Raw genomic sequence first — 22,668 nt, 5'->3', positions numbered from 1 at the left:
TGCTCTGGAAAAAGACAAGAGTAAAGCTGCTGGCCCAAGCTGGTTACACGGATTCTTCAGCTCTGATCGTCTGCACCGGGTCCCTTGCAACTCTCTGCAGTCAACTCTGGGTCAGGAAGTCTTTTAGATGTTAGTGTTGAGCCTCTTTTATCCTTCTTGTTAAAGAGTTTCTGAATGTAATGCTGTTGTTTAGATCCAGAAAGAGCCACATGGCTGCTGCTGGTAGTGTTTGCAGATGAGATGAAGATTTAGTGAGGTGGGAGCAAGCGGTGAGAAGGTCGTTATGCAGAGCCCATGGATCTCTTGGGAGAGGGGGCTCATTTGGAGAGTGTGACTGTAATATAGCACGAATGAAGGATCTTAGAAACAGGACTTGACAGGGACTTCTGGGGCAGTTGCACGCTGGTCCCCATATGAAAGGCAACCTTATAGTGTAATCCTGTGAATAGAAACCTTGATCAATTTATTTACTTTCCGTAAAGAATCTGAGCGACAACTGCCAGGTGGGGATCTTAGTCTGGAAAGCGTTATAGCCCTGCAACGAATAGGGGGCCACGGTAGTAACCAAGCAAATGTGAGCCAACAGAGTGATCTGTGGTGCCCAGTGGCAACAGGCACAAACTGGAACGCAGGAAATTTCACTTGAACACAAGAAAACTCTTCTCTGCTGTGAAGGTGATTGAGCACTGGAACCGGTTTCCCAGAGAGGTTGTGGAGTCTCCATCCCTGGAGATGTTCAAACCCCGACTGGACATGGTCCTGGGCAGCCTGCTCTAGGTGATCCTTGCTTGAGCAGGAGGTGGGACCAGGTGATCTCCAGAGGTCCCCACCAACCCCAACCGCTCTGTGATTCTGCAGGTAAGAGGGTGAATGCAACCAGCACATCTCTTGTGGGGACTGGAAGGGTGTTACTTGTGCATATGGTGCCCAAGAAACTGTTTTGGGCATTAGCTTTCATTTTGGCTGTCCACATTGCTTTAAAGCATGCTGACCAGTTAGAAAGGGACACAAGTGATAGTATTTTGTCTTTATTCTCGTGCTGAGAATGTGTTTTACTTTCACATCTCCCCTTGAGTGTTTTGGGATGGCGACATAGTCTGCAAATACTTACAGCTCACTGTTGTCCGGCAGGTATTTGGTCTGTCAGACTTGAGTAGACCCTCGTACCTGGGAGACGTTGCTGGGCTTGAATCGGTGGGGAGCTGTGAACACCCGCCATCGACTCAGAAACTGTTTGCTGTGTAGTGAACTATGGTATAAAGCCAAGCCAAGGGGTCGCTGCAGCCCGGCAGCGCGTTAGCGGAGAGGGGCGGGTGCTTGCAGACTGGCTGCTAACACGAGGGCTGGAGATGTGCCCCGCCGTCCGGGAAAATCCCCGTGATCTCGAGCAGCGTCGAGTGCGTGGATCTGGTGGCTGCAGCATCTGGGGGGTGCTGTTACCTCCCCCTCTCTAGCCCCTGACTGCCCCCTTAATGCTTTCTTGTACCTGGGCTGGTGGTACCAGTTCTTGGACCCTTCCCTAGGCTGGTTCTGGTCACAAAAATGGGAGAATCCTTCCTGGCTGGGTCTTTGCTTCACATGGGCTCACTGCAGAGTCCAGGGAGCACCGGAAGAGCTGAGGTCTCACAGCTGGAGACGACGGGAGGAAGGGAAGAGGAGCGAGAGCAGACCCGCAGCACGGGGGAAACGCTAGGGCTGAGGCAGCTCCTGGAAACGCAGTCAGAGCTGTGGAAACGCTGTCCTGGGTCAAAAACCCCACCAGAGGGTTTCCAGCTGCAGTGCTGGACTGTGGCTGTTTGGGAGAAACCATGTCTTGTCTAAGGCTTCTTCAAGTGCTGGTAACAGCTGACTTGTTTTAAAAAAAAAAAAAAAAAAAGGTGATTTTAGACCATGCTGTAAAGTGTCAAATGCTTGGAGGTTCCCAGCTAAGACCCTTCCTCAAAGGAAAGGAACTGCTTTGGGGAGGTCGTGGAGCCGAGCGGGTGCCAGGCAGCGGGAGCACGCGCTGAACCGGTCCGCGACCCCTGCGAGCAGAGCTGCCGCAGCGCTGGCTGTACCCGAGGAGCCCTGCCTGCTCGTGCAGCGCCGCACGATTTCGGTTTCTTCCTTGCCGATGTTCACGGGCAGTAGAGAGACCCACGCGGGGAAGGACCCGGGGAGGGAGCCCTCGCTGACGTCCTGAGCGGCAGAGCCAGCTCCAGAGGACGCAGCGGTGGTGGCGGCGGCCCCCGGAGCAGTCGGGCTGGGACACCCCCGCCCCAGTACCGGCTCCGGGGGGGGTCCCTGGTGCTGGTGGGGTGTTTCTGGTGCTGGCTCCCCGGGGCTGGGAGAGGGGGGTCCCCAGTGCTGGCTCGCTGCAGGGGTGTCCCCAGTGCTGCCTCCCCAGGGCTGGGGTCCTGGGGCCGGCTCGCTGTGGGGGGGGGTCCCCGGTGCCGGCTCCCTATGCGGGGGGGGGGTCCCCGGTACCGGCTCCCTATGGGGGGGGTCCCCAGTGCTGGCTCCCTGAGGAGGGGGGGTCCCCGGTGCCGGCTCCCTGTGGGGGGGGTCCCGGTACCGGCTCCCTGTGGGGGGGGGTCCCGGTGCCGGCTCCCTATGGGGGGGGGGGTCCCCGGTACCGGCTCCCCGGGGCTGGGGGGGTCCCGGTGCCGGCTCCCTGTGTGTGGGGGGGTCCCGGTACCGGCTCCCTGTGGGGGGGGGGTCCCGGTGCCGGCTCCCTATGCGGGGGGGGGGTCCCCGGTACCGGCTCCCTGAGGGGGGGGCTCCCGGTACCGGCTCCCTGAGGGGGGGGCTCCCGGTACCGGCTCCCTGTGGGGGGGGTCCCGGTACCGGCTCCCCGGCCGGCAGCAGCGTAGGGCGCTGCCGCCCCCTGGCGGCCGCTGCGCTGCCCGCGGAGCCCCCGCGCCGTGGCGGGCGGCCCCGGCCCCGGTCGCCGCGGCGGAGGGGACCCGTCGGGGCCGGCAGGCGGGGGGGGGGGGGGGGGAGACAGCGCCGGCCCCCGCGGCCGGAGGGGCCGGTGCCCGGTCGGCCGGGCCGCGGGCAGCGCGGCGTGTCCGTGGGAGGGAGCGGGAGGGGGAGAGGGCTCCCGTCCCGGGCGGATCCGGCCCCGGAGTTTGCGGCGCGCCGAGCCGGTCCGGTCCGGGCATGTCGGCGCGGCGTGGGAGCCGGCGGGCGGCGGCAGGGCCCGGGCGCCGCCGCGCTCCGCTCCGCGCTCCGCTCCGCGCTCCGCTCCGCCGCCGCCGCCGCCGCGCGGGGCATGGGGCGCGCAGGCCCCCCCCGCCGCCGCCCCCCCCGCCGCCGCCGCCGCCGCTGAGCATGGCCGAGGGCTGGCCCTGGGGCGGGCGGCGCGGCCCCTCGCCGCCGCCGGGCCCCCGCCGCGCCGTCAGCGTGTGCGAGTCGCTGGACCTGCAGGGCGTCGCGGCCGTGCAGGCCGCGCTGCAGGCGGCCCGGCAGCAGCAGAGGCGGCCCAAGAGCTTCTGCTCGGCCGGCAGCGGGCTGGCGGCCGCGGGGCTGCTGCCGCCCCCCGCCCCCGCCCGCGCCCGCAGCGGCCTGCTCGACTTCCTGGGGCTGCGGCCGCGCCGCGGGCCGGGGGGCGCCGAGGGGGCCGCGCCGCCGGCCCCGGGACCCGGCGGGGCCCCGCGCCCGCGCCCCAGCAGCGTCACCTTCCTGCCCGCCGCCGAGAGCCCCGGCTTCCTGCGCGGCGGCGCCCTGTGGGGCAGCCGCCGCTGGAACCCCTTCGCGGGCAGCGGGGGCCGCGCCGGCCCCGGCCCCCGCAGCGGCTTCAGCGCCCTGCGCAAGAGCTTCAGCTTCCGCCTGCGCCGGGGCCACGAGCTGCGGCGCTCCGGCTCGGGGGGCCTGCTGCGCCCCGCGCGCCTCCGCACCAGGAGCGAGGGCGACGCCGGCTCCCTGCACGCCTGCCCCAGCAAGCGGGACCTGCTCTGCCCGGAGCTGGCCGGGGTCGGGGGCCCGCGGCCCGCCCAGCCCCGGCAGCCCGCCGGGCTCTGGAAGCTCCTCACCAGCCGCTTCCGACGGCGGGAGCGCGGCGGGGCCCGCGGCGCCGCCGAGCCGGTGCTCCTCGCCGGCGGCCCGCTGCGAGCCCGGGGTAAGTGGCGCGGGGGGCGCAGCCGGGGGTCCGCGCAGGGCGGCGGCCTCGCGCGGTGGGAGATGCCCGGGCCCTGCTCTGCCGGGAGCGGAGCGCGTCGCCTCGCGTGCTCTGCCCCGGCGTGGCGGCCGGGGCCGCGCGGCGGGTCCGGGGCAGCAGAGGACCGGACGTCGCCCTGCACCCGCGGTGGTGGTGCTGGTGGGGGGGGGCGTTGGTGGGCCGCTGAGCAGCGAGCCGCCCGGGAGCGGTGCCGGCGGCTCCCGCCGGAGCAGGGACGGCACGGGGACGCTCCCTTCACTCCGTCCCGGCTGCGCCCGCCCGGGCGTCCCCGGAGCGCGAGCGGATGCTGCCGCGCTCGGGCCGCGCTGGACGGGCTGCCGGGGCCGTGGGGCTCGCCGGTGGCCGCCGAGCCGTGGGGGCCGCGCTGCTCCAGGGGCCCCGCTCGGCGTCAGCCGCCGGCGTTTCCCGCGGCTGGGTGCGTGCCCGGCCGCTGTAGCGCCGGTGCGGGGCGGCGGAGGTGAGAACGGCCTCCGCGGCTTTGGAGGGCATTGAGCGTTGGCTGGTGAGCCAAGAGACGGGGCGGGCCGGGCCGAGCTGCTGCCCGGGGAGGCAGGCCGCGTTTCCAGGGCGGGCGTTGCGGCAGCGGGTGCCCTGCCTTGGCTCGCGTGCTGGAGGGCGCCGATTTGGAGCAGCGGCTCCCCGAGGCAGGCACCCGCTCTGAGGTCGGGGGCTGCCCCCAGGAGCCGCGTGCCCCAGGGCTTTCCGAGAGGAGCGGGGCTCCCGGGACGGGGGCGGCAGCCCCAGCTCTGCTGCTGTGCACGTGCCGCGGTGACCTGCGGGGGCTCCTTCCTCTCGGTCCCCGCGGTCCCTGCTGCTCGCTGTGCCTCCCAGGTAAAGGTCTCCGAGCGCTTACAGACCCCGAGCGGGTGGCCGGTGCTGCCCTGCGCGCTTACGGGATGAGGGGAAGGGATGCTCCCGGGCCGCCCTGCCTCCCGGGAGGGGTGCGCGGGGCCGGTGCCGGTGCCGGGCTGGGCGGCGGGAGGTTCCCAGGCCGAGGGGAGGCTGCGCTCATGGCTGGGGAATGTGGGTGTATGCCAGGCGGGAGGGCCGGGCCGGGCCCTTGCAGCGTGGGGGCCTGTTCCTACTTGCCAGCCGCTTCCAGGCGGGAGCTCCTCCAGCAGGCAGCCAGCCTGGCCGCTGCGATCCCAGGGGAGCAGCGGAGGTTGAGCGCTCGCGGTTGCGTCCTCACCCGGCCGCTCTGCTGGGACAGGTAGGGGCTCTCTCTTCGGTCCACCCGTAGGTAGCCCTCTGTGACTTCTGCGGGGAGCGTCGGCGCGGGCTCGGAGCCCTGTCTGCCGGCGGCTGGCTTGCTCGTGTGAGACCACCGCTTGTCACGGTGGTTAGCATTTTTCACTATGGGTTTTACTGGCGGCTTGGGGACAACCCAGGCTGCCTCTGGGACTGTGGCTCATTATTCACCCTATGGTTTGGTCTTCACTTGGAATACCATTTCTGCTCGATTACCTGCCTTGTTCTACCTGATTATGATATAACCTCCTGGGACCAATGGGCTGTGAAGAAGCAGCAGTGAAGTCTGCAGGCCAAGGCCGTTGTTCCTTGTCCTGTTTTATACACTCTGTCTCTCCCCGTAGTCTCTCCACCAAGCGTGTTGTCAGTGAGCTCTGGCTCATTCTCAGCCTCTAAGCCGTGAAGCTATAGACCCGACTTGCAGAATCTCAGTACTGCACCAACATGGCACTTGCTAGATGCAACAGCTCGAGAAGCCTCTGCCCTGTTCCTATTGCAGCCTTGCAGACCAATGGCGTTTCTAACACCCTTTCAAAATTTCAAAAACTTTGATGCATTATGCTAGTGCTGCCCACCTTAGCCTTAGGAAAGCTGCTGATACAGTCCCAACATGCCCTCCTAAGGGGGTGCAGCTGCAGTTGTGGCTAATCAGCTCTTTGGAAAAGCTGGGTATATTAGTCCAGGCAGAGATCCAAGCCAACACTGCTACCCTGTTTCCAGTACCTGGAGAATGTTGTTTATAACAAGCTCAGATATCCATCCAGCACTGCACTGTGCTGTGCAGACATACCCAAAGGCCAAAAACCCAGCCCACCCGGTCTCAGGGCTGTTGGCTCTGCTGAAACCTCTTCTGGATGGTGTGCGCAGTGCTGGCTCCCTGCTGATGGAGGGGTTCAGCCTGAACCAAGCACAGGGAAAGGCTTCAGGCGTGATCAGGGGAATGGAGAACTTGTATATAAAAAAGGCTTAAAGAGCTTGTCTTTGTTTGGGAGAACGAAGGCTGACAGGGGATGTGATTTTCTGTAAATAGAACAAGGGAGGGCAAGAGCCTTTGGAGCTAAAGAGCAGTGTCAACACAAAGCCCAGCCGGTTTGGACTGATCACAAGTGGACGTAAGCAGTAGATCAGAAGAACGTATCCGCTAATACAATTCTGAAGAAGCCCTCTGATGGGAGCAGGCTGTGGAAAACCGGACAGTTTTGAAGGTGGTGTTCTCCCTTTTTGAGAGGGGATCATATGGTGGGGTGGGTGCAGTGTCTCTGGCAGTGGGATCTGAACCCCATGGCTCAGGAAATGTTTCTCCCAACCATATTCTTATCTTTCAAAAAGAGGCTCTGCTGTAAGGTGTCCCATGCTAGCTCCCTTTAATCTCCTGTTTGGTTCATGGCTGTTCAGAGGACTAACGTGTATGGCATGTGTGAGAGAAGAGGACAGGGAGAAGAGCAGGCGCCTTATTTTTACATTAATAAGGCGAAGTTTGCATAGTGAATTCAGTACATAATGATATGTATCATCTCTTGTTGGTACCTGCCTAAGCCTAGCTGAGAACGTTGGTAAGAAGCAGAGATGATAAGATGGGGTTGGAGACCATGGCTCAGATGCTGAATCCAGTCTGGTGTCTGTGCTTCAGACAAACTTGAGAAATCCAGAAGGTATCAAGGAAAGAGTTGTCAAGACACAGATGCAAACAGCCTGATTCTCCGTATGACTGTAGTAGATTCAGAGGCGTTCTGGTTACGGTCTACAGGTTTCTATATGAAAAGGAAACTTCAAAAAACAGTGCCCTTTTAATCTTAACCTGCCTTTGCTTGTGGAATTAAACAGCTGGAACTGAAGTCAGACAAATTGAGTACAGGTTTTTACTGGCGAGGTAAGTCCCCAGTAGAGCACGTGTGTTGGGAAAGCAGTGGATTAGCTGTCTCTTCACATCACTAACTCTGCTGGGTTGTCTCTTTCAACAGACCCCTTCCAGCTCTGTCTGAGCAGACAGAATTTGATAAGGTCCTTTGGTCTGCGTGTATTGGAACGTGGACTGGAAAACAGTAGGCGAGGAGAGGCTTAAAATGTATGAATCTTCCCAAGTATGTGCACTGCGAAATACATGGTGTCTAATGGCACGGCAGGTGGCCTTAGCTGCCACCACATGCAGTATAGATGAGAAAGAAGGGTAAAAGTTAATAATCACGCCCTTTTTTCCAGAGATATGCCAGATCCTCTCCCTTCACTGCTGCCAAGTAGAGTCCTGGTGAGAGAGTCCTGGTGAGAGAGTCCTTGCTAAGATCACATCCTGCACATGCTGTCTTATTGGCTAAGCTCTCTGAAGGTGAAGTACTAGCCTTGCGTGTGTGGGTCCCTGACCTGGAGAAATCGGTGTTCTTGCCAGCATTGCCAGGACCGAGTTGTTGTCAAGTCTGACGTGGGGAAGATGGTTCTGCCAGGACCGAGTCGTTATCAAGTCTGACCTGGGGAAGATGGCTCTGCCCAGGCATGTAGCAGTCTGCTGCCGTTTCATCTGCATGTGCAGGCAGCTGGGTACTTTGGAACTTGGTTCGTGTGGGCACTTCTGTGTTTGTTCAGCCTCTGACCTGGTTTCAAGGCTGGTTTTAGTGTCCAGGTTTTCAGTGTCCAAGTTAGTTCCACGGTGGCTTGGATAATGACTTGGTTAATTATTAGTTGCTGTCTGTGTGGAGACCAAATGTGTCTGACATTTGCTGTTCTCAGCACAAGGCAGGTGAACCTGCTTCACTTCATGCTATGCAGAGATCAGCCTGTGTAGGGAGTCAAGTTTTGCCCTGCTAGCCTCTTCCTCCTCCCAGCTTTGAAGCAGCAGCAGGAGGGTGTAAGAATCAGAGGGTCAGTAATGGCATGAATTCCCAGTGAGCTGTCAGCTACTTTCAAGGCAGGTGGTGCTGTGGCGTGCAGCCTCCGTGATGGAGAGGAGGCTGTGTTCTCTTCCACTCGTGTTCTGTTCTTCCCTTCTTAGCGTGTGATGCTGTCCTGTCACACAGCGCCAGGTTAACTCGCTGACCAAGAGGCACCATCTGTTTAGAGTGCCTACTTTATGCCCATACGTGCACCTCTTTGGGGTGGGGACTTTGTTCACTTTAACTTCCAGACTTCTATATGGACCTTTGCTTTCTGGAATACAGAGCTGTGTATGCTTGGAAATCTCCATGAGTGGAAGCTTCTAGGCGGTAACAAAATTGGCCTGGATCTTCTTTCTGAGGGACAGGTCAGATTGCTTACTTCTCTTGTGTGGCTGTGTCTTGTGTCTTGGAGCCGAGGCCACCGCTGGACTGTGGTAAGGCACTTCATATGCTAGTCGTGCCACGAGCCCACTTTTTCTGTTTTTGAGATCAGATACACCTAGGGAAAGAACCCCAACCACAGGACTGACTCTCTAGTCTCTTTTGTACTCTAAGCAACAAAGGGAAGAGGGAGGAAAGGTGACTGGATGTGTTTTAATGTGAGATATCAAGTGATACAAGTAGTCCAGCTGTGAAACTAATCAAGTAAGTGACTATTCACCACTGCATACAGGAACCCTGTTGATGAGGGAGATGACAGTTCATTAAGGTGTTACCCAGGCTAGAGGGAGTCTTTGCTAAACAAACTTGTACCAAGGCTCCGGAACAACGTGGAGCAGACTGAACCCCACACTGTAAAGCCAGGGACTGAACTGCACTTTGGGTACTAACGCTGACCTGCCTGCCTGCATGTCAGTTAGTGGGTGCTAGTGCATTAGTCAGATCAGATCAGGTCATCGGGTGGCTTGCTGTGCACTTCCCCGTGGTTGCTGTCTCTTCTCCAGAGAAGGTGGGGATCACCTCTTCAAGTGGTGAATGCTGCTGCAGCAGCTGACGACACCTCCTGTGCCTAGCCTGGGATGGGGACGTGGGTCTGGCAGCTCCTCAGAGCGAAGGTGTCTTCAGGAGGGAGGCTTCTGCCTCCAAGTCAAGACTCTGTAGCTATGGACTTTGACCTCCCTGGGCTTGCCTGCATACCCTGTTGCTCAGAACTTGCGCTAATTTTAGTGTGTAACAGATAACACAAATGTAGAGAGTACATAATAGTATGCTAATAGAATTTATACTGATTGAATTCAGGGAGCGACCATATGCTGCATTTAACTGGTAAATGATAAACACTTGGAATGGACAGAGCTGACATCAGCGAGTTGTGTGGGCTTTTTTTGACGGTCAGGTTACTTGGCCTGTGGCTGTTTTGGGTGGTTGAGAAACTGTTCTTGAGGTGCTATTCTGACGAACTGTGGATTTCGTCCACGCACTCCCTCAAACGCCTGCTGTTTTCACTTACTGCGAGAAGATACCGGTAGTTGAGAAAAGCAAGTGTAAGAAAACTGTGCCGTTAAGGGGTCTCTGCTGGAGAAATTGCATGAAAACCTTGTGGTGGAGTTGCACCTGCGTATGCCAACGCGGTAACTGTACAGCTTAACTTGGAGGAGGGCTGTTGGCTGCATGGGCGCAGGGTAGCTCAGCATGACTTGTGCGAACTGACTGAAGAGGCGTGTTTGGGCCTGCGAATGAATGCATCAGACCCGAGAAGTGGGTCACCCAGATGTCAGCGTGGCATGTATGGATTGTACGTGTCCTCTTGTGCGATGAGAGAAAGGTAGTCTGTGGGCTTGGGGAGCAGAATAGTAATTTTGTAAAAATAACTTGTCAGCCAGTTACAGTAATAAATTTGAAAGACTCGGTTGTGTTGCGGACCTCAGTTTGAAATGTAAAAGTGGGTCATGCTCCAAATCCTCATTAATCTCCTGCATTAGCTGATAGTCTCCTTGACTTATGTACTAGAGACGAATGGTGTCAGTAAAGGCTTTGTGTTTGGCCGTGGCAATTCTTCAGGCCCTGAAAAAACCATCACATCTTCCAGGTTCTGCTCTCCAAGCCTGTTGTGGGAGAGGGAAGCAGTGCAGTGTTGCAGGCTGCCACTTGATGCAGCTGAAGGCATTTATTTTTCTTCTTTGTGGGTCCTCTTTTTGACAATAAGAGCAAAGCTTCTCCCCTTGGTCTGTAAGAAGTGCTAGGAGTGTATCTGTGGGAGCATTGCTTTATTAACCCGGTAATTTGGGGAAGTTGACATTAAAGCCTTCTGGTTATGACGAGTTTCAGCTTTCAGGACATAGTTTAAGAAAGCCCCAAAACTATCTACATGAAGCTCGTCTAAAGCTAGACCTGAAGAGTAACTAGTTAGTGCCAGTAGTTCAGGGTGCAGTTGAAACTTGATTGAAATGCTTTACTTGAGTAGACCCTTTCTTCTGCACAAGACTGATTTACTTTGGCGTGAATTAGATGTTTTGGGAAATGGCTTATTGGTGGGCTTGCTATGGGACATCGTGAGGCTAGCTCTACGTTCTGTCCTCATGAGGAAGCTGGGACACTCCCCAAGCATGCTGCAGAATGAAGGCAGCGGACATGTGCCTAAGCCTTCAGGAGTCAGGCAATGCCTGCTGAGGCTCTCGGCTCCAGTGCGGACACGTCGTCAGGGTCAGTCTGAATGTAGAAGGCAGAGCCTGTCTGTGGTGACAGAACGGCACACGCCGGTGTGCTGACACGCTCAGCTTCCTCGAGCCTCCCATTGCTTTGCTCAGATGCTGCTTTGCTTGTCATTAAGCCTTATGAGAGAAAACATGAGCACATCATGTAGCTCCATCCGCGCAGCTGATCAGAAAAGGTCAAAGGGTGATTGGGCCAGTCCCAAGTGTCTTTAGGGGAAGCAGTTCTGATGAGCCGTCTGGTGTCAGTCTCGGAGGTGGGAGGACAAGGTGCCTGGCCGGATCAGGGAGCACCGCAAACGCCCCTGGAGCAAAGGTGCCTGTCCTGCCAGGAAGGGTAGTGGACCCCAGGAGCAGTTTACCAAGTTGTGGTGGAGTCTCCATCGCGGGCAGTTTAAGATCAGGATAGGATGTCTTCCTGAGAAAGAGGTGCTTTTGTTCATGTAGGAGATTATTAATGGAAGGCTGTGTGTGTGTGTGTGTGTGTGTGTGTGTGTGTGTGTGTGCACGCACACGTGTTTGTGTACGCTCTGGGATGGCAGATAGACACAAAGGTCTTCCTGATCCTAACCTCTGTGACTGTGACTTTGGATGTAGACCACGGATGGAACTGACCCCTCTAAGATCTGTATCTTGGTAATTTTTCCAGATGATTTTGAAGGAATTCCATGCCGGTCTTCAAGGCCACTTCCATCCTAATGTTTGTTCCTTTTGTCACATAGCCTGTAAGCACTTGCTTTTGTACTTCTGGATAGTGGATCAAGACTGGGTTCATCTGTAGTTCTGTGTGCACTTACAATGGAGTTATCTCTACCCCAAATGCTACAGTAGATGCGTATTTTTAGAAGAGCCTTATCTTTGCAGCTGACTGACCTGTAGCAAAGCGCTGGGAGTCTGGGCAGGTTCAGTCATTGGAATCCTATGGGATTTCCCAGTTATGGCTGTCGGTTTCCTTTCCCTTGTGAATAAGAAATGCTTTGCATGATGACACATGTGGTGGCCTTATCTTTTTTCCTCTAAAAAGGATATATTATAACAGGAAAAGAATCAGAGAAGGGCAGCAGAGAGGATTGAAGGTACAGAACAGCCTCTCTATGAGGAGTGACTGAGTAGGCTGGGACTCTTCAGCGTGGGAAAGAGAAGATTTAGCAGTGAAAAATCTTCGGGGCTTGATCAGGGTGGCTGGAGAGGTTAGTTCACTGTCTCTGTAATGCAAGAATTGGGGCATCCAATAAAGTTAATCAAAGCTGGGCTGAAACCCAGGAAGTGGGTTCTCAAGGAGTGGAACTTCTCGCTAAAGGATGATGTGGAAGTGAAATTTTACGTGGTCTTAAAAGGAGATTGGACAAGTACTCAAATGAGAGATTTTTTGAGGTTTGCTATATAGACAAACCACATGAGGCTCAGGAGAGCCCTGCGCTGAAGAAGTCAGGGACTGTGTAACATATGCACTCTTTTTGCTAAATACGCACTTGTTATGACTTTCCCTGGGTTCCCACTTGCAGCTGTTGTTGGAGACGGCCGGGCTGGGGGACCCTTGGCCTGACTCTAGATGGCTGCTCCCATGCAGTGGAGCTGCGTAGCCTGGTGCCGTCCCTCCTGCGTCTGCAGGAGCCCTTTCCAGGCTGGGGATTCGGCAGCTGTAGCCGGGGTGAGATGCTGCCTCCACTCGGGGGGGGAAGGAGGGAGAATTAGCCCACTTGGCAAGGGCAGGAGGAACCCCGCTCCCTTGGGTGGCACAGCAGTGAGGATCGGTGCCTGCCAAGCAGCCTCTAATAACAAGTGCATTTCCGGGAGAGAGCGGCGCAGCGCTGCAGCCGCTGTCCGCCTCCTCGTGCCAGTGGCTGCTCGCGGTGTGCCCTTTGCAGCAGAGCCAGGTCGTGAGCTTGGTCGAGCGCTGCTGCCTTCTTCCTGCCGCGTGGAGGGACAGCCCCGTCCTCGTCCGCCCTGCGGGTAGTTAAATTGGCAGCCGCGCTCTGGAAACCAGGAGCTAGAGCCAGCAAGAAGGGCCTCGCCCCGTTCAGCCTGGGGTTAAACCCAGACTGCAGCGTGTGAGCGCTTGGATGATTGCTGCTGCAGGTTGGGGCACAGAGGAGCTGAGAGTGGAGACGTGGTGAGTCACTGGGCATCGGGTGCATCCTCAGGCGGCAGTGCGGGGTGGCGTGAGCAGCCGTGGGAGGCTGTCGCTGCGCCGTGCTTCCGCCTCGCCACTGCCCTCGAGCGGGGCTGGGCCTGGGGCTCGTTGGGTTGCAGCCCGCGGGGCCGTGCCTGGGGCACGTTGGGTTGCAGCCCGCGGGGCCGTGCCTGGGGCACGTTGGGTTGCAGCCCGCGGGGCCGTGCCTGGGGCGCGTGGGGTTGCAGCCGGTGGGGTTGCAGCCCGTGGGGCTGTGCCTGGGGCTCGTTGGGTTGCAGCCGGTGGGGCTGCAGCCCGTGGGGCTGTGCCTGGGGCTCGTTGGGTTGCAGCCGGTGGGGCTGCAGCCCGCGGGGCCGTGCCTGGGGCTCGTTGGGTTGCAGCCGGTGGGGCTGCAGCCCGTGGGGCTGTGCCTGGGGCTCGTTGGGTTGCAGCCGGTGGGGCTGCAGCCTGCAGGGCTGTGCCTGGGGCGCGTGGGGTTGCAGCCGGTGGGGTTGCAGCCCGTGGGGCCGTGCCTGGGGCACGTTGGGTTGCAGCCCGCGGGGCCGTGCCTGGGGCACGTTGGGTTGCAGCCCGCGGGGCTGTGCCTGGGGCTCGTTGGGTTGCAGCCGGTGGGGCTGCAGCCCGCGGGGCCGTGCCTGGGGCACGTTGGGTTGCAGCCCGTGGGGCTGTGCCTGGGGCTCGTTGGGTTGCAGCCCGCGGGGCCGTGCCTGGGGCTCGTTGGGTTGCAGCCGGTGGGGCTGCAGCCTGCAGGGCTGTGCCTGGGGCTCGTTGGGTTGCAGCCGGCGGGGCCGGGCCGGGGCTGCGTTGGGTTGCAGCCGGTGGGGCTGCAGCCCGCGGGGCCGTGCCTGGGGCTCGTTGGGTTGCAGCCGGTGGGGCTGCAGCCCGCAGGGCTGTGCCTGGGGCGCGTGGGGTTGCAGCAAGTGGGCGCAGGGCTGTGCCTGGGGCGCGTGGGGTTGCAGCAAGTGGGCGCAGGGCTGTGCCTGGGGCGCGTGGGGTTGCAGCCGGTGGGGCTGCAGCCCGCGGGGCCGTGCCTGGGGCACGTTGGGTTGCAGCCCGCGGGGCCGTGCCTGGGGCTCGTTGGGTTGCAGCCGGTGGGGCTGCAGCCCGCGGGGCCGTGCCTGGGGCGCGTGGGGTTGCAGCCGGTGGGGTTGCAGCCCGTGGGGCTGTGCCTGGGGCTCGTTGGGTTGCAGCCGGTGGGGCTGCAGCCTGCAGGGCTGTGCCTGGGGCTCGTTGGGTTGCAGCCGGTGGGGTTGCAGCCCGTGGGGCTGTGCCTGGGGCACGTTGGGTTGCAGCCCGCGGGGCCGTGCCTGGGGCACGTTGGGTTGCAGCCCGCGGGGCCGGGCCGGGGCTGCGTTGGGTTGCAGCCGGTGGGGCTGCAGCCCGCAGGGCTGTGCCTGGGGCGCGTGGGGTTGCAGCAAGTGGGCGCAGGGCTGTGCCTGGGGCGCATGGGGTTGCGGCAAGTTGGTGCAGGGCTGTGCCGGGGGCGCGTGGGGTTGCAGCCCGCAGGCACTCCAGTGACCGGTGCTGGCTGGGGCGGCCAAGCGCAGAGCGCAGGCAGCACGGTGCGGGCGCATTGGGCTGAGGGTGGACACGAGCATCGTGCATGGGCGTGTGGCGGTAAGAGACCTGCAACGGCCTGCTGGTGGCCTGAGCTAAAACTCTGACTTTGCAGGTGTTAGTGCTGATTACGGCTGTACATTGACGTTTTGCTTTAAGCATGTTATATTATTTAAATATGTTATATGAATGAATATAGTTAAATTGGCATTGTGTCACAATTACTTGTGTGCAGATTTACCCAAAGGCCTTTGCAGCAAGTTAAAAATCAGACTGTTGCTAAAGAGCACCTGGACCGTGTTATAACGAGACGTGTTAGGCAGCTAGGAAAAACCTGGACGGTTTCTCTATCCTGAGCGTTCTGGGGGCCGAAGACGACAAGAGAAGAGTCTGCCCTCTCTCGGTCTCTCTACCTCTCTTTTTATGGCCAAGTCAAGTAGTGGATTTTACTTCTGCTGCGTTCAAAGACCCCCAGAAAAAATCTGCCCAGTTTGGCCAGTTTTTCGTAGTCCGAGGGTAAGGAAACTCATACAGTGAGATACTGCCCCATGCTACCGTTGTCCTCAGCTGGAGGGGGCGAACGCCAGCAAAGAGGAAAGCGGTAACGGAGCTGTAGCCGTCGCGGTGACCTGACTAAGGAATTAAGCGGAGCAAATGTTAAGGGGGAGGTGACATCTTTTTTTAGACCAGGTAATACCGGTGAAATATAGAAGGTGTGTTGTTGCCTTTTTGAAAGGGCTCAAGGACTTATCGTTGTCCTCTGTCCTTAATAGTTGTTTTATTAAACATTTTACCTCTACCTTAAAACTTTTCCTAGAATAAAGAGAAAGAGTAACAGAAAACATAGATGAGTGAAGAAATGATATCCTGAGTGAAGAAATGATATCCTCTTCAGAGCTTTCACGATGGATATTAATAGTTATTACTTTATCAGGCTAGCGTTGGACCCTGTAGTTTCAGAAAAGTAAGTGTTAATAAATTAGTACCTGACTACAGTCTGAGCGCTGCATTCTTTCCGTGTTTGCCGTGAGGGAGGATGCGCCGTGGCCCGCGGGTGCCGGTGGCTGCAGCAGAGCCGCGGGGCAGGCGCAGAGGGGATCGTGGCGCGCTGGACGGCAGCGGCACGCGGAGCAGAGCCTCCCGCGAGCGAGCGGGCGCTGACCCCTGCAACTGCGGCCGTGCGTCGCCCGGCGCCCCGGGCCGCTCCGGCACCGGGCAGACGAGGCAAAGCGTTAGCCTGGAAACGCAAAGAGGGCTGAAGCCATCAGAGACGTGCGTCCTGCCTCCCGTGGGAGCTGAGAGGACAGGAAAACAAACCAGGTTGAAGGTGGTGGTTGCCTGGCTCGTGGCAGGGCTGGGGAGCCTGCTCGGCTCTCGGCTCTCGACCCCTCTGCAGGCAGGACCCGCAGCTGCCCGCCCGCTTGGGCGCTGCCTTTGCGCCCTGCAGGGTGGCGCGTCAACCGCGGGCGCTGGCGGCGGGACCCGAGGCGGCAGCGGGGCCCGCGGCTCTCCCGGGCCGGCCCGTGCAGAGACCGCAGCGGGAAGGCAGGTCCGAGGCGTCCTTCCCCTCGACCTTCTGTCCCCACGGTGGCCTCTGGTGACTTTCCGAGCAGAGGTTGCACCTAGGCTGTCGCGTTTAATAGCCGTCAGTGATGGCGTCTCGTGGATTTGCCTGTTCCCTTTTTGAAACCGTCCGAGCGTTTCCTTTCTGCAATAGTTTGTGGCACTGAATTCAGCATTTTTATTACGTGCTCTTGAAGAAGTAATGCTCTCACAGGTTTCTGATTTCAAAAAATCCGTATTATTTTTATGCAATTAAGAAATAGCAAATGCTGCTCTTTTGATTTGACCCCCACCTTCTTGCCTTTCTGGCTTTGCATGGAGGATACTCTTCCTCTTTCAAGGCAAATTGAGTTCTCGAGTTTTGCTAGGAGTGGCTGCTGACTAATTTTGATATTCAAGATATTCTCCAGGCCCTTCCTCCTCCTTCTCCTGTGTGTCTGGTTTTACTTGGGAAGTCTGTTGTTTGCCCAGCTCCTAGAGATTGTTTGGATGTAAATTAATTATTTGTGATTTCTAGGGCAGGAGAGAAGGTGTTTCCTGTGCTGCTCAAAGCTGTTCTTGATTGTTAAACCTTCTTAAGTCTATTACAAGGTTGTGTAAATTACGTAACAAAATAATTAACTGTGTTCGCCATCAGTCAAGAAAACAGATTGTAGCATGCCTTCAGCTCTTTACATACGCTCCACATGACACGCTGACATTACAGATGTTACAGACCTTTACGTGCCCTCGGTTCAGGGGTTCCCTGCGACGGGTGCCTCCCCTGCAGCAGGCGTCTGCTCGCTGGCGCTCCTCCGCTCCCTGAGCCGGCGTGCCCTGGGGAGGGAGGCTGTCCGGCTCCGAGCTCCTGTCCCAGCCGGGGTGCCGGGGCGGTCGTGCGAGAGCTGCCTCCTCGCGCCCTGCCTGCTCTGCTGCGAGCTCCTCTCCTGCGCTCCAGCTGCGGGGCCTCCTGGGCTGACGCAGCCTCGGGCAGCTGCGCTGCCTGTCTGTTGGGAAGAGCCCCTGATCCCCTCCCTGGCGGGAGCAGGGGTGCGGGAGGCAGGGGTCCGTGCTAGGGTATAGGATTTGGCAGGGATCTTGAGGAAAACAGCTGTGTGACCTGTCCTGATGGCTTCTTCTTTCTGTTCTGCAGATTCTTTTGTGAACAGCCAGGAATGGACCCTGAGTCGCTCAGTGCCTGAGCTGAAAGTGGTGAGTACTTGTGACTTGGGCACTCCCGGTTCTCTGTTGTGTCTCTAAATCCCTAAGAAAAACCCATGTTTTAATGTGGCTGACTTAACCTGCATAGGGGCTTCAGCCTCGCAAAGTGGGAAGAGGAGCTCAGGCTGCCATAGTGATGGGGAAAGGAGAGGCCTTCTCGGTGGCTTACGCTTCTAAGGGAGAGGATGTTGGTCTGAGAGTACGCTCAGATGTGAAGGTCAAAGGGCAGTATTTTGACCTCCTTAGCCTTCCTGCTGGCCATAGCAGAGCAGTAATTCCCTGGCCCGGTACTGCTGTGTTGGCCAGACCTTCTGTAGCAGGAGTGGGTTTGTCAGAGGCAGGTCCGGAGTGGTGTTACTGGCATCACACAGTGGCTGGTCACTGCCCACACTCAGGCCAGCCATCCAAGCTTGGGAGATAACTACGTGGAGAAGAGCATCACCTCTTGCTTTGAGCCTCGTTGACTTCAGCTCCACACTGGTGCTTCCCTTGCCTCTACTGGCCACCTCCAAGACACAGTCACCGCATGGTAGGCCTTTGGTGGAGTGATGCTGGCAGACTGAAACCGTCAGCCCTGATGCTTTGTTCTGTTAAACAGAGTGGATCCAACTCCTCCAGTTTGTCAGCACAGGGCGGGTTTTCCAGACCATGCCATTACCAAGCTTCATCATTCTACTTGTGGGGTAAACATCAGAAACGGATATGGCATCTAGCAATGGGTCTCCTGCTGCTTCTGCTTCAGCCCCCTCTGACACAGCCCTGCTCACCCTAGAGTACAGTCATGGGTGACGGGGGACCTGATCGCAGAGTGCAGCACCTCCAAAACAGGAGACTTTCCTTAGCACCTGCCCTTGCTGATTACCTCATGCCAGCTCGTTGAGGCCTTCCACGAGCTGATTCAGCTCACTGATCCAGCAGAGATGGGGACAATGTTCTGCTCAGGCAGAATCGGCTGAGGAGCGCTAGTGTTCATGCAATGGTTGGGGCCAGGATCTGTGCCGGTGGTCAAGGGAGGAAGCAAGACCTCCTTTTGATGGCAGCGAGCTCTCTGGTTGGTTCAGCCACCCATGAAAATGCACCCTCAGCTGCAATGTTGTGCTAACAAATGAGTGCTGTGGGGGTAGAGCTCTAGGGACCTCTGGGGTGGCAGGACACCTCTGGCGTTTCCAAATATGTTTGTCTGGCTTGTTCTTAAGAACCTCAGCAATCCATTCTAGTGATTCACTCTCCTTAAGCTCTTTGTGCCAGTCTGTAACTTTTTTTGGAGACTGCTGGCATGTCTCCCTTCAGCCCTTTTAAGGTTAATTTTTTCAGGCTTAATCTGAGAATCGAGAAGCCTTTTTGCAAAAAATAGAAGGACCATGCTGCCACAATTTTTCTTATTTACAGTTAAACAAAATTTAAATCAGACTTAGGATCTTCATTGGTTAGTTTTATATCTGTTTTGTTTGTTTCTTGGCTTGCGTGCCTATTCAAAAATATTCTTGCAGTTATTCTGTTTATTGCTTTCTGACATTTTAACAGTCTACAGGCTGCAAAGCAGTGCTGCAAGCTAAACCAACCTGAAGCTTTTAGTTGTTCCTCAATGAACAAAACCTTTCCTACATTTTTTTTGACCTCTGGGGACCTCTGTTGCTCCCAGGTTTTATCCAACTGATACAGTTCTTTCTAAAAATCTTGAGGCTTTTCAAAGTACTGATTTGGTTAATGCCTTGCTGGGTTGGAACCTTTTCTGTCGTAATGAAACACTTTGCTGGGATTATTCTGCAGCAGCTGACTGCAGCAGAGGACCCTGTGCTTGGGAAGGCAGAGCTCTTGTCTGTGGAGTAATTCAGAATTTCTTCTCTCTACTGCTACTTAAAGGAAGGAAGTGGCACAATGGTAGAGCTGGTCCTACCTGCTCTCCGGAGACAACAGTCAGCATGGGGTTCACGTGCTCTGGTAAATGCCGAGCTCTGTGTCTGAACAACGAAGGCTGCACAGTTGCTCTGAGCTTTACGGTTGGGTATCTAGCGGGGTTAGTTCAGCGCGGACGCTGCCACGGCCCTGGCTGCCTGCGGATATGTCGGCCGTGTGTTGCCTCTCTGGGGTTTTCTGTAGTTGTTCCCATCTCTCCTGGGAGCCCCAGTGGGGCGGCCATCCCCACCAGCACGGGGCCCTGCTCTTCTCTCCAGGCCTTCCCAGATGGATTACATTTGAGTGAGCATCCTGAATTACCACAAACTGACAGTGGTGCAGAAGGAATCCCCTGCTTGGCTATGTGCCACGTGCCACCGTGTCCCGGATTCCCTACACTGGTCATTAAATGTCTAAAACTTTGCAAGAAAATTTCCCAGGATGTGCTCCCTTCCAGTTTTCAAACAACTCGCTCTCCTCTTCCCACCTCAGCCTCACCTGTCTCGTCCTCAGAGGCACGTTTGGCACAGTGAAGCACGCTCCAGATGGAGTAAGGCTTTGCCTGAACCACTAGCACCTGTACTGAATGCACCAAGTGCCCGCATGAAAAACGTGCCTGAAACCAAAAGAAAACTGCTGCGGAAGCACTTCGAGCGTTTGATAGATGCCAGAGCACACCAGTAAGGATGAGAGAGTCTTGCACAACGCAGCCGCTCTGACCTGTCAGTCCTTGCCCTTAAAGGAGACCTACAGCAAACCTTCAGCGTGTCAGCCTGCGCACCAAGATTCGTGATTCTGCGAGCATGGAAAATCATGGATGATTTGGAGGCTTTTATGTTTTATGGCATATAAAATGTTCCCTGCAGCTCACCTCCCTCATTCTTCCATGGGAATGAACCATTTCTTTTCTCTCTCCTACCAGAGTTAACTGTACCATCACTTCCTTCTCTGCTGATGTTCCAATTTGCACCACAAGTGGTTAGTGTACTTTCTCTGAAATTTTTTAGTAGTTAGATGTATTTGAGTTAAACTGAGAGCAGTTTTTCCCACCTGAATATTATCTTAAAAGTTTGCTTTTTCTGCTTCAGGCTGAGAGGAATCTGTGTCGCCAGAAGCATGTCCGTTTTTAATTGGTCTAATAAAAGATGCTGTTTCCTGTAAAACTTGCCTTCCTCGAAAGGCACAGACTGATGCCTGTTGGCTGGGACGCCTCCCCCAAACCTGATAACCTGGGCAATATCTTAACCTTCCCTGGCTCATGCAGAAGCAGGAGGCATTCCCTAATTCTCCCAGCATATCTTTATGTAGAGATTTTCATGGTGCCTATACACCCTATTTTATTTTGGTTTGCTACCTCTAATAGGTTAGGTTCCTCAAGACTGTCAGTTTTGTTTGCACTTATCTGTAACGCCAGATGAGCTTGAGGATAAAACAGAGCAAAAGCTTATTTCAGCCCAGATTTTTGGTTATAAGCCAACAAAATGTAAATGATTTCAATTTCAGTTTTCGAAAACTAAATCTTTCCTAAGTGTTTAATCTGGGATGCTGCATGGAGTTCTAGCTGTTAGGCAGCTGTGGGGAGCTACTTTGTTTCCCGAAATTTCCCCAAGGTTTGAAACTGAAGCTCGCCTGGGCAGCTGGCGCCGGCCCCTGCACAGCTACCAGCTCTGTGCAGTCGTCTTCACAGTCTCTTCTCTCATTCTTCCTCTTGATATCCCACACGGTTTCTACTGCTATTGAAGTGCAAATGCAGCTGGAGGAAAGGAGGTGTTACCTTTATTGATAACACTTCCGAGCGGGTTACAGCATTCTTAAAATCCTTACATTTTCACAGATCGTTTGGCTTCAGAAGCACATGCATGTGATCTATGAAGTTTACGGTCTCATACGTGTTCTCATCTGTCTAAACGTGCTGTGTATCATGTTTAATTATTGTTGCAGGTGACAGATCTGGCAATAATACGTTTGGCCCAGACATGCCCACGACAGCAAGTTTTTCTGCACTTCCTAGTTTTGGGTTCTTGGAGTTCTGGTACCACAAGTAGTTCACTCTGTGTGGCATGTGCACAAGAAGCACTGATTCGTCTCCTGTACTCTTGCAGTGAGGTCTGCCGCTGGGTTGTGAGCACTTGCTGTGCTGGTGTGTAGTCTTTGCCTCTAGAGAAGAGCTTCTGTTAGGCCCTTTTGAGGGCTGTGCCGATGATGCAGCGGGGAGCTTTTCTGTTTGCAGAGATCACACCTGCTTTTAAAGCTGGAAAACATGCCTGATGGTGACTCACTTGCAAAGCTCATCTGTTTGCCTTTAAGAGGTACACCATATACTTTTCTTTGGTGGCAAAGCCAGCTTTAATATTCCCAGCCGCTCCTCTTTCCTCACCCTCCCACTCCTGTTGGTGCTGGTGCAGCTGTGAGTGCTGCTGTACTGCACACCTGCTCAGGGAACTGAGCGGTTTTGAAAACAACGCTGCAAAAAATCATTAAGCTGAATTGCATCCTTGATTCATTTTACTGCACAGTCACACAAACAGTCTCAGAGGCACAGACAAGAGCGTAATGAGAAGGTGGGGACAAGGGGCAAGGAGGAGGATAAGGTGGGGTGATCAGCCCCTTAAGTTGGATGGCATGGAGCCCTCTGCTACCACAGCTCGGCTGCTGCTGATAGCAGGGCTGACTGAGGTACGCCTGCGCTGTGCCGCAGCCTGCTGCGGGGATGCAATCACAGACGGTGTCGGGGAACCGTGCTTATGGTCCTCGGGTGTCTAGATGGAAAGTGGATTTGATCTGGCAAGCAAACAAGGATGACTGGAGCTGAAATTTTTGTAGTTCAAATTTGGAAATCGTGAGGAAGCACTACCAGTACGTGTGGTTTCCGACCAGAGCTCCAGCCCTAACAGCGTGGCTCTGAATTCTGTCTCGTGATGCCAATAGGTTGTATGAGGTGTTTCCAGCGGGTTCACCTCTTCCTCCTGCACTGGAGATGCAGGAGCCAGAAGAGCCTGCCCAGGGCAGTGGGCTGGACGGTGCGAGCTGCCCTCTGACCTGAAACTGTGGGACTCGGATCTCTTTGCCCTCTGCTGCAAAGTCCAGTGCAGTGTCCTCTGCTGTGTTGGTTTTAAAGTTTCTGTGAAAACGCGCATGTTCTAGTCTGAACGCTTGTATCAAGTGGCTCCTTGGTGAAAGTCTGCATGGCTGCGGGGCCTTAGAAAGCATCACTTTTCTGGCACTTGCAGAGACTGAGTTCATTTGAGTTGTGAATGGATAGTCACGGTGTGGTGGGTTGCAACTGGACACCACCCTCCCTTTAAGGAATTAATCCTTATCCAGCTACGTGAACTATGTTCCCCTGAATTGGATTTTAAAGACTGTTCCAAGAGTCAGGGCTCTTTGGAGTCC

The 22,668-nt window shown here is 56.4% G+C and overlaps 1 protein-coding gene across 1 annotated transcript in view; it reads left to right on the top strand.

Annotated features, from left to right (window-relative positions):
• The first annotated feature begins 3,312 nt into the window (after positions 1-3,312).
• AGAP3 (ArfGAP with GTPase domain, ankyrin repeat and PH domain 3) overlaps positions 3,313-22,668 on the top strand; it is a 119,762-nt gene continuing 100,406 nt past the window's right edge. Inside the window, exons 1-2 of the mRNA XM_068933872.1 lie at positions 3,313-4,099; positions 17,312-17,370. Of these exons, the coding sequence (XP_068789973.1) occupies positions 3,313-4,099; positions 17,312-17,370 (846 nt within the window). The remainder of the gene's footprint in view (positions 4,100-17,311; positions 17,371-22,668) is intronic.

The sequence above is a fragment of the Struthio camelus genome, chromosome 2 (genome assembly GCF_040807025.1).
Source record: "Struthio camelus isolate bStrCam1 chromosome 2, bStrCam1.hap1, whole genome shotgun sequence".
NCBI lineage: Eukaryota > Metazoa > Chordata > Aves > Struthioniformes > Struthionidae > Struthio > Struthio camelus.
Note: the sequence above shows the minus strand (reverse complement) of the source record. Positions and strands in the feature narration are given on the sequence as shown.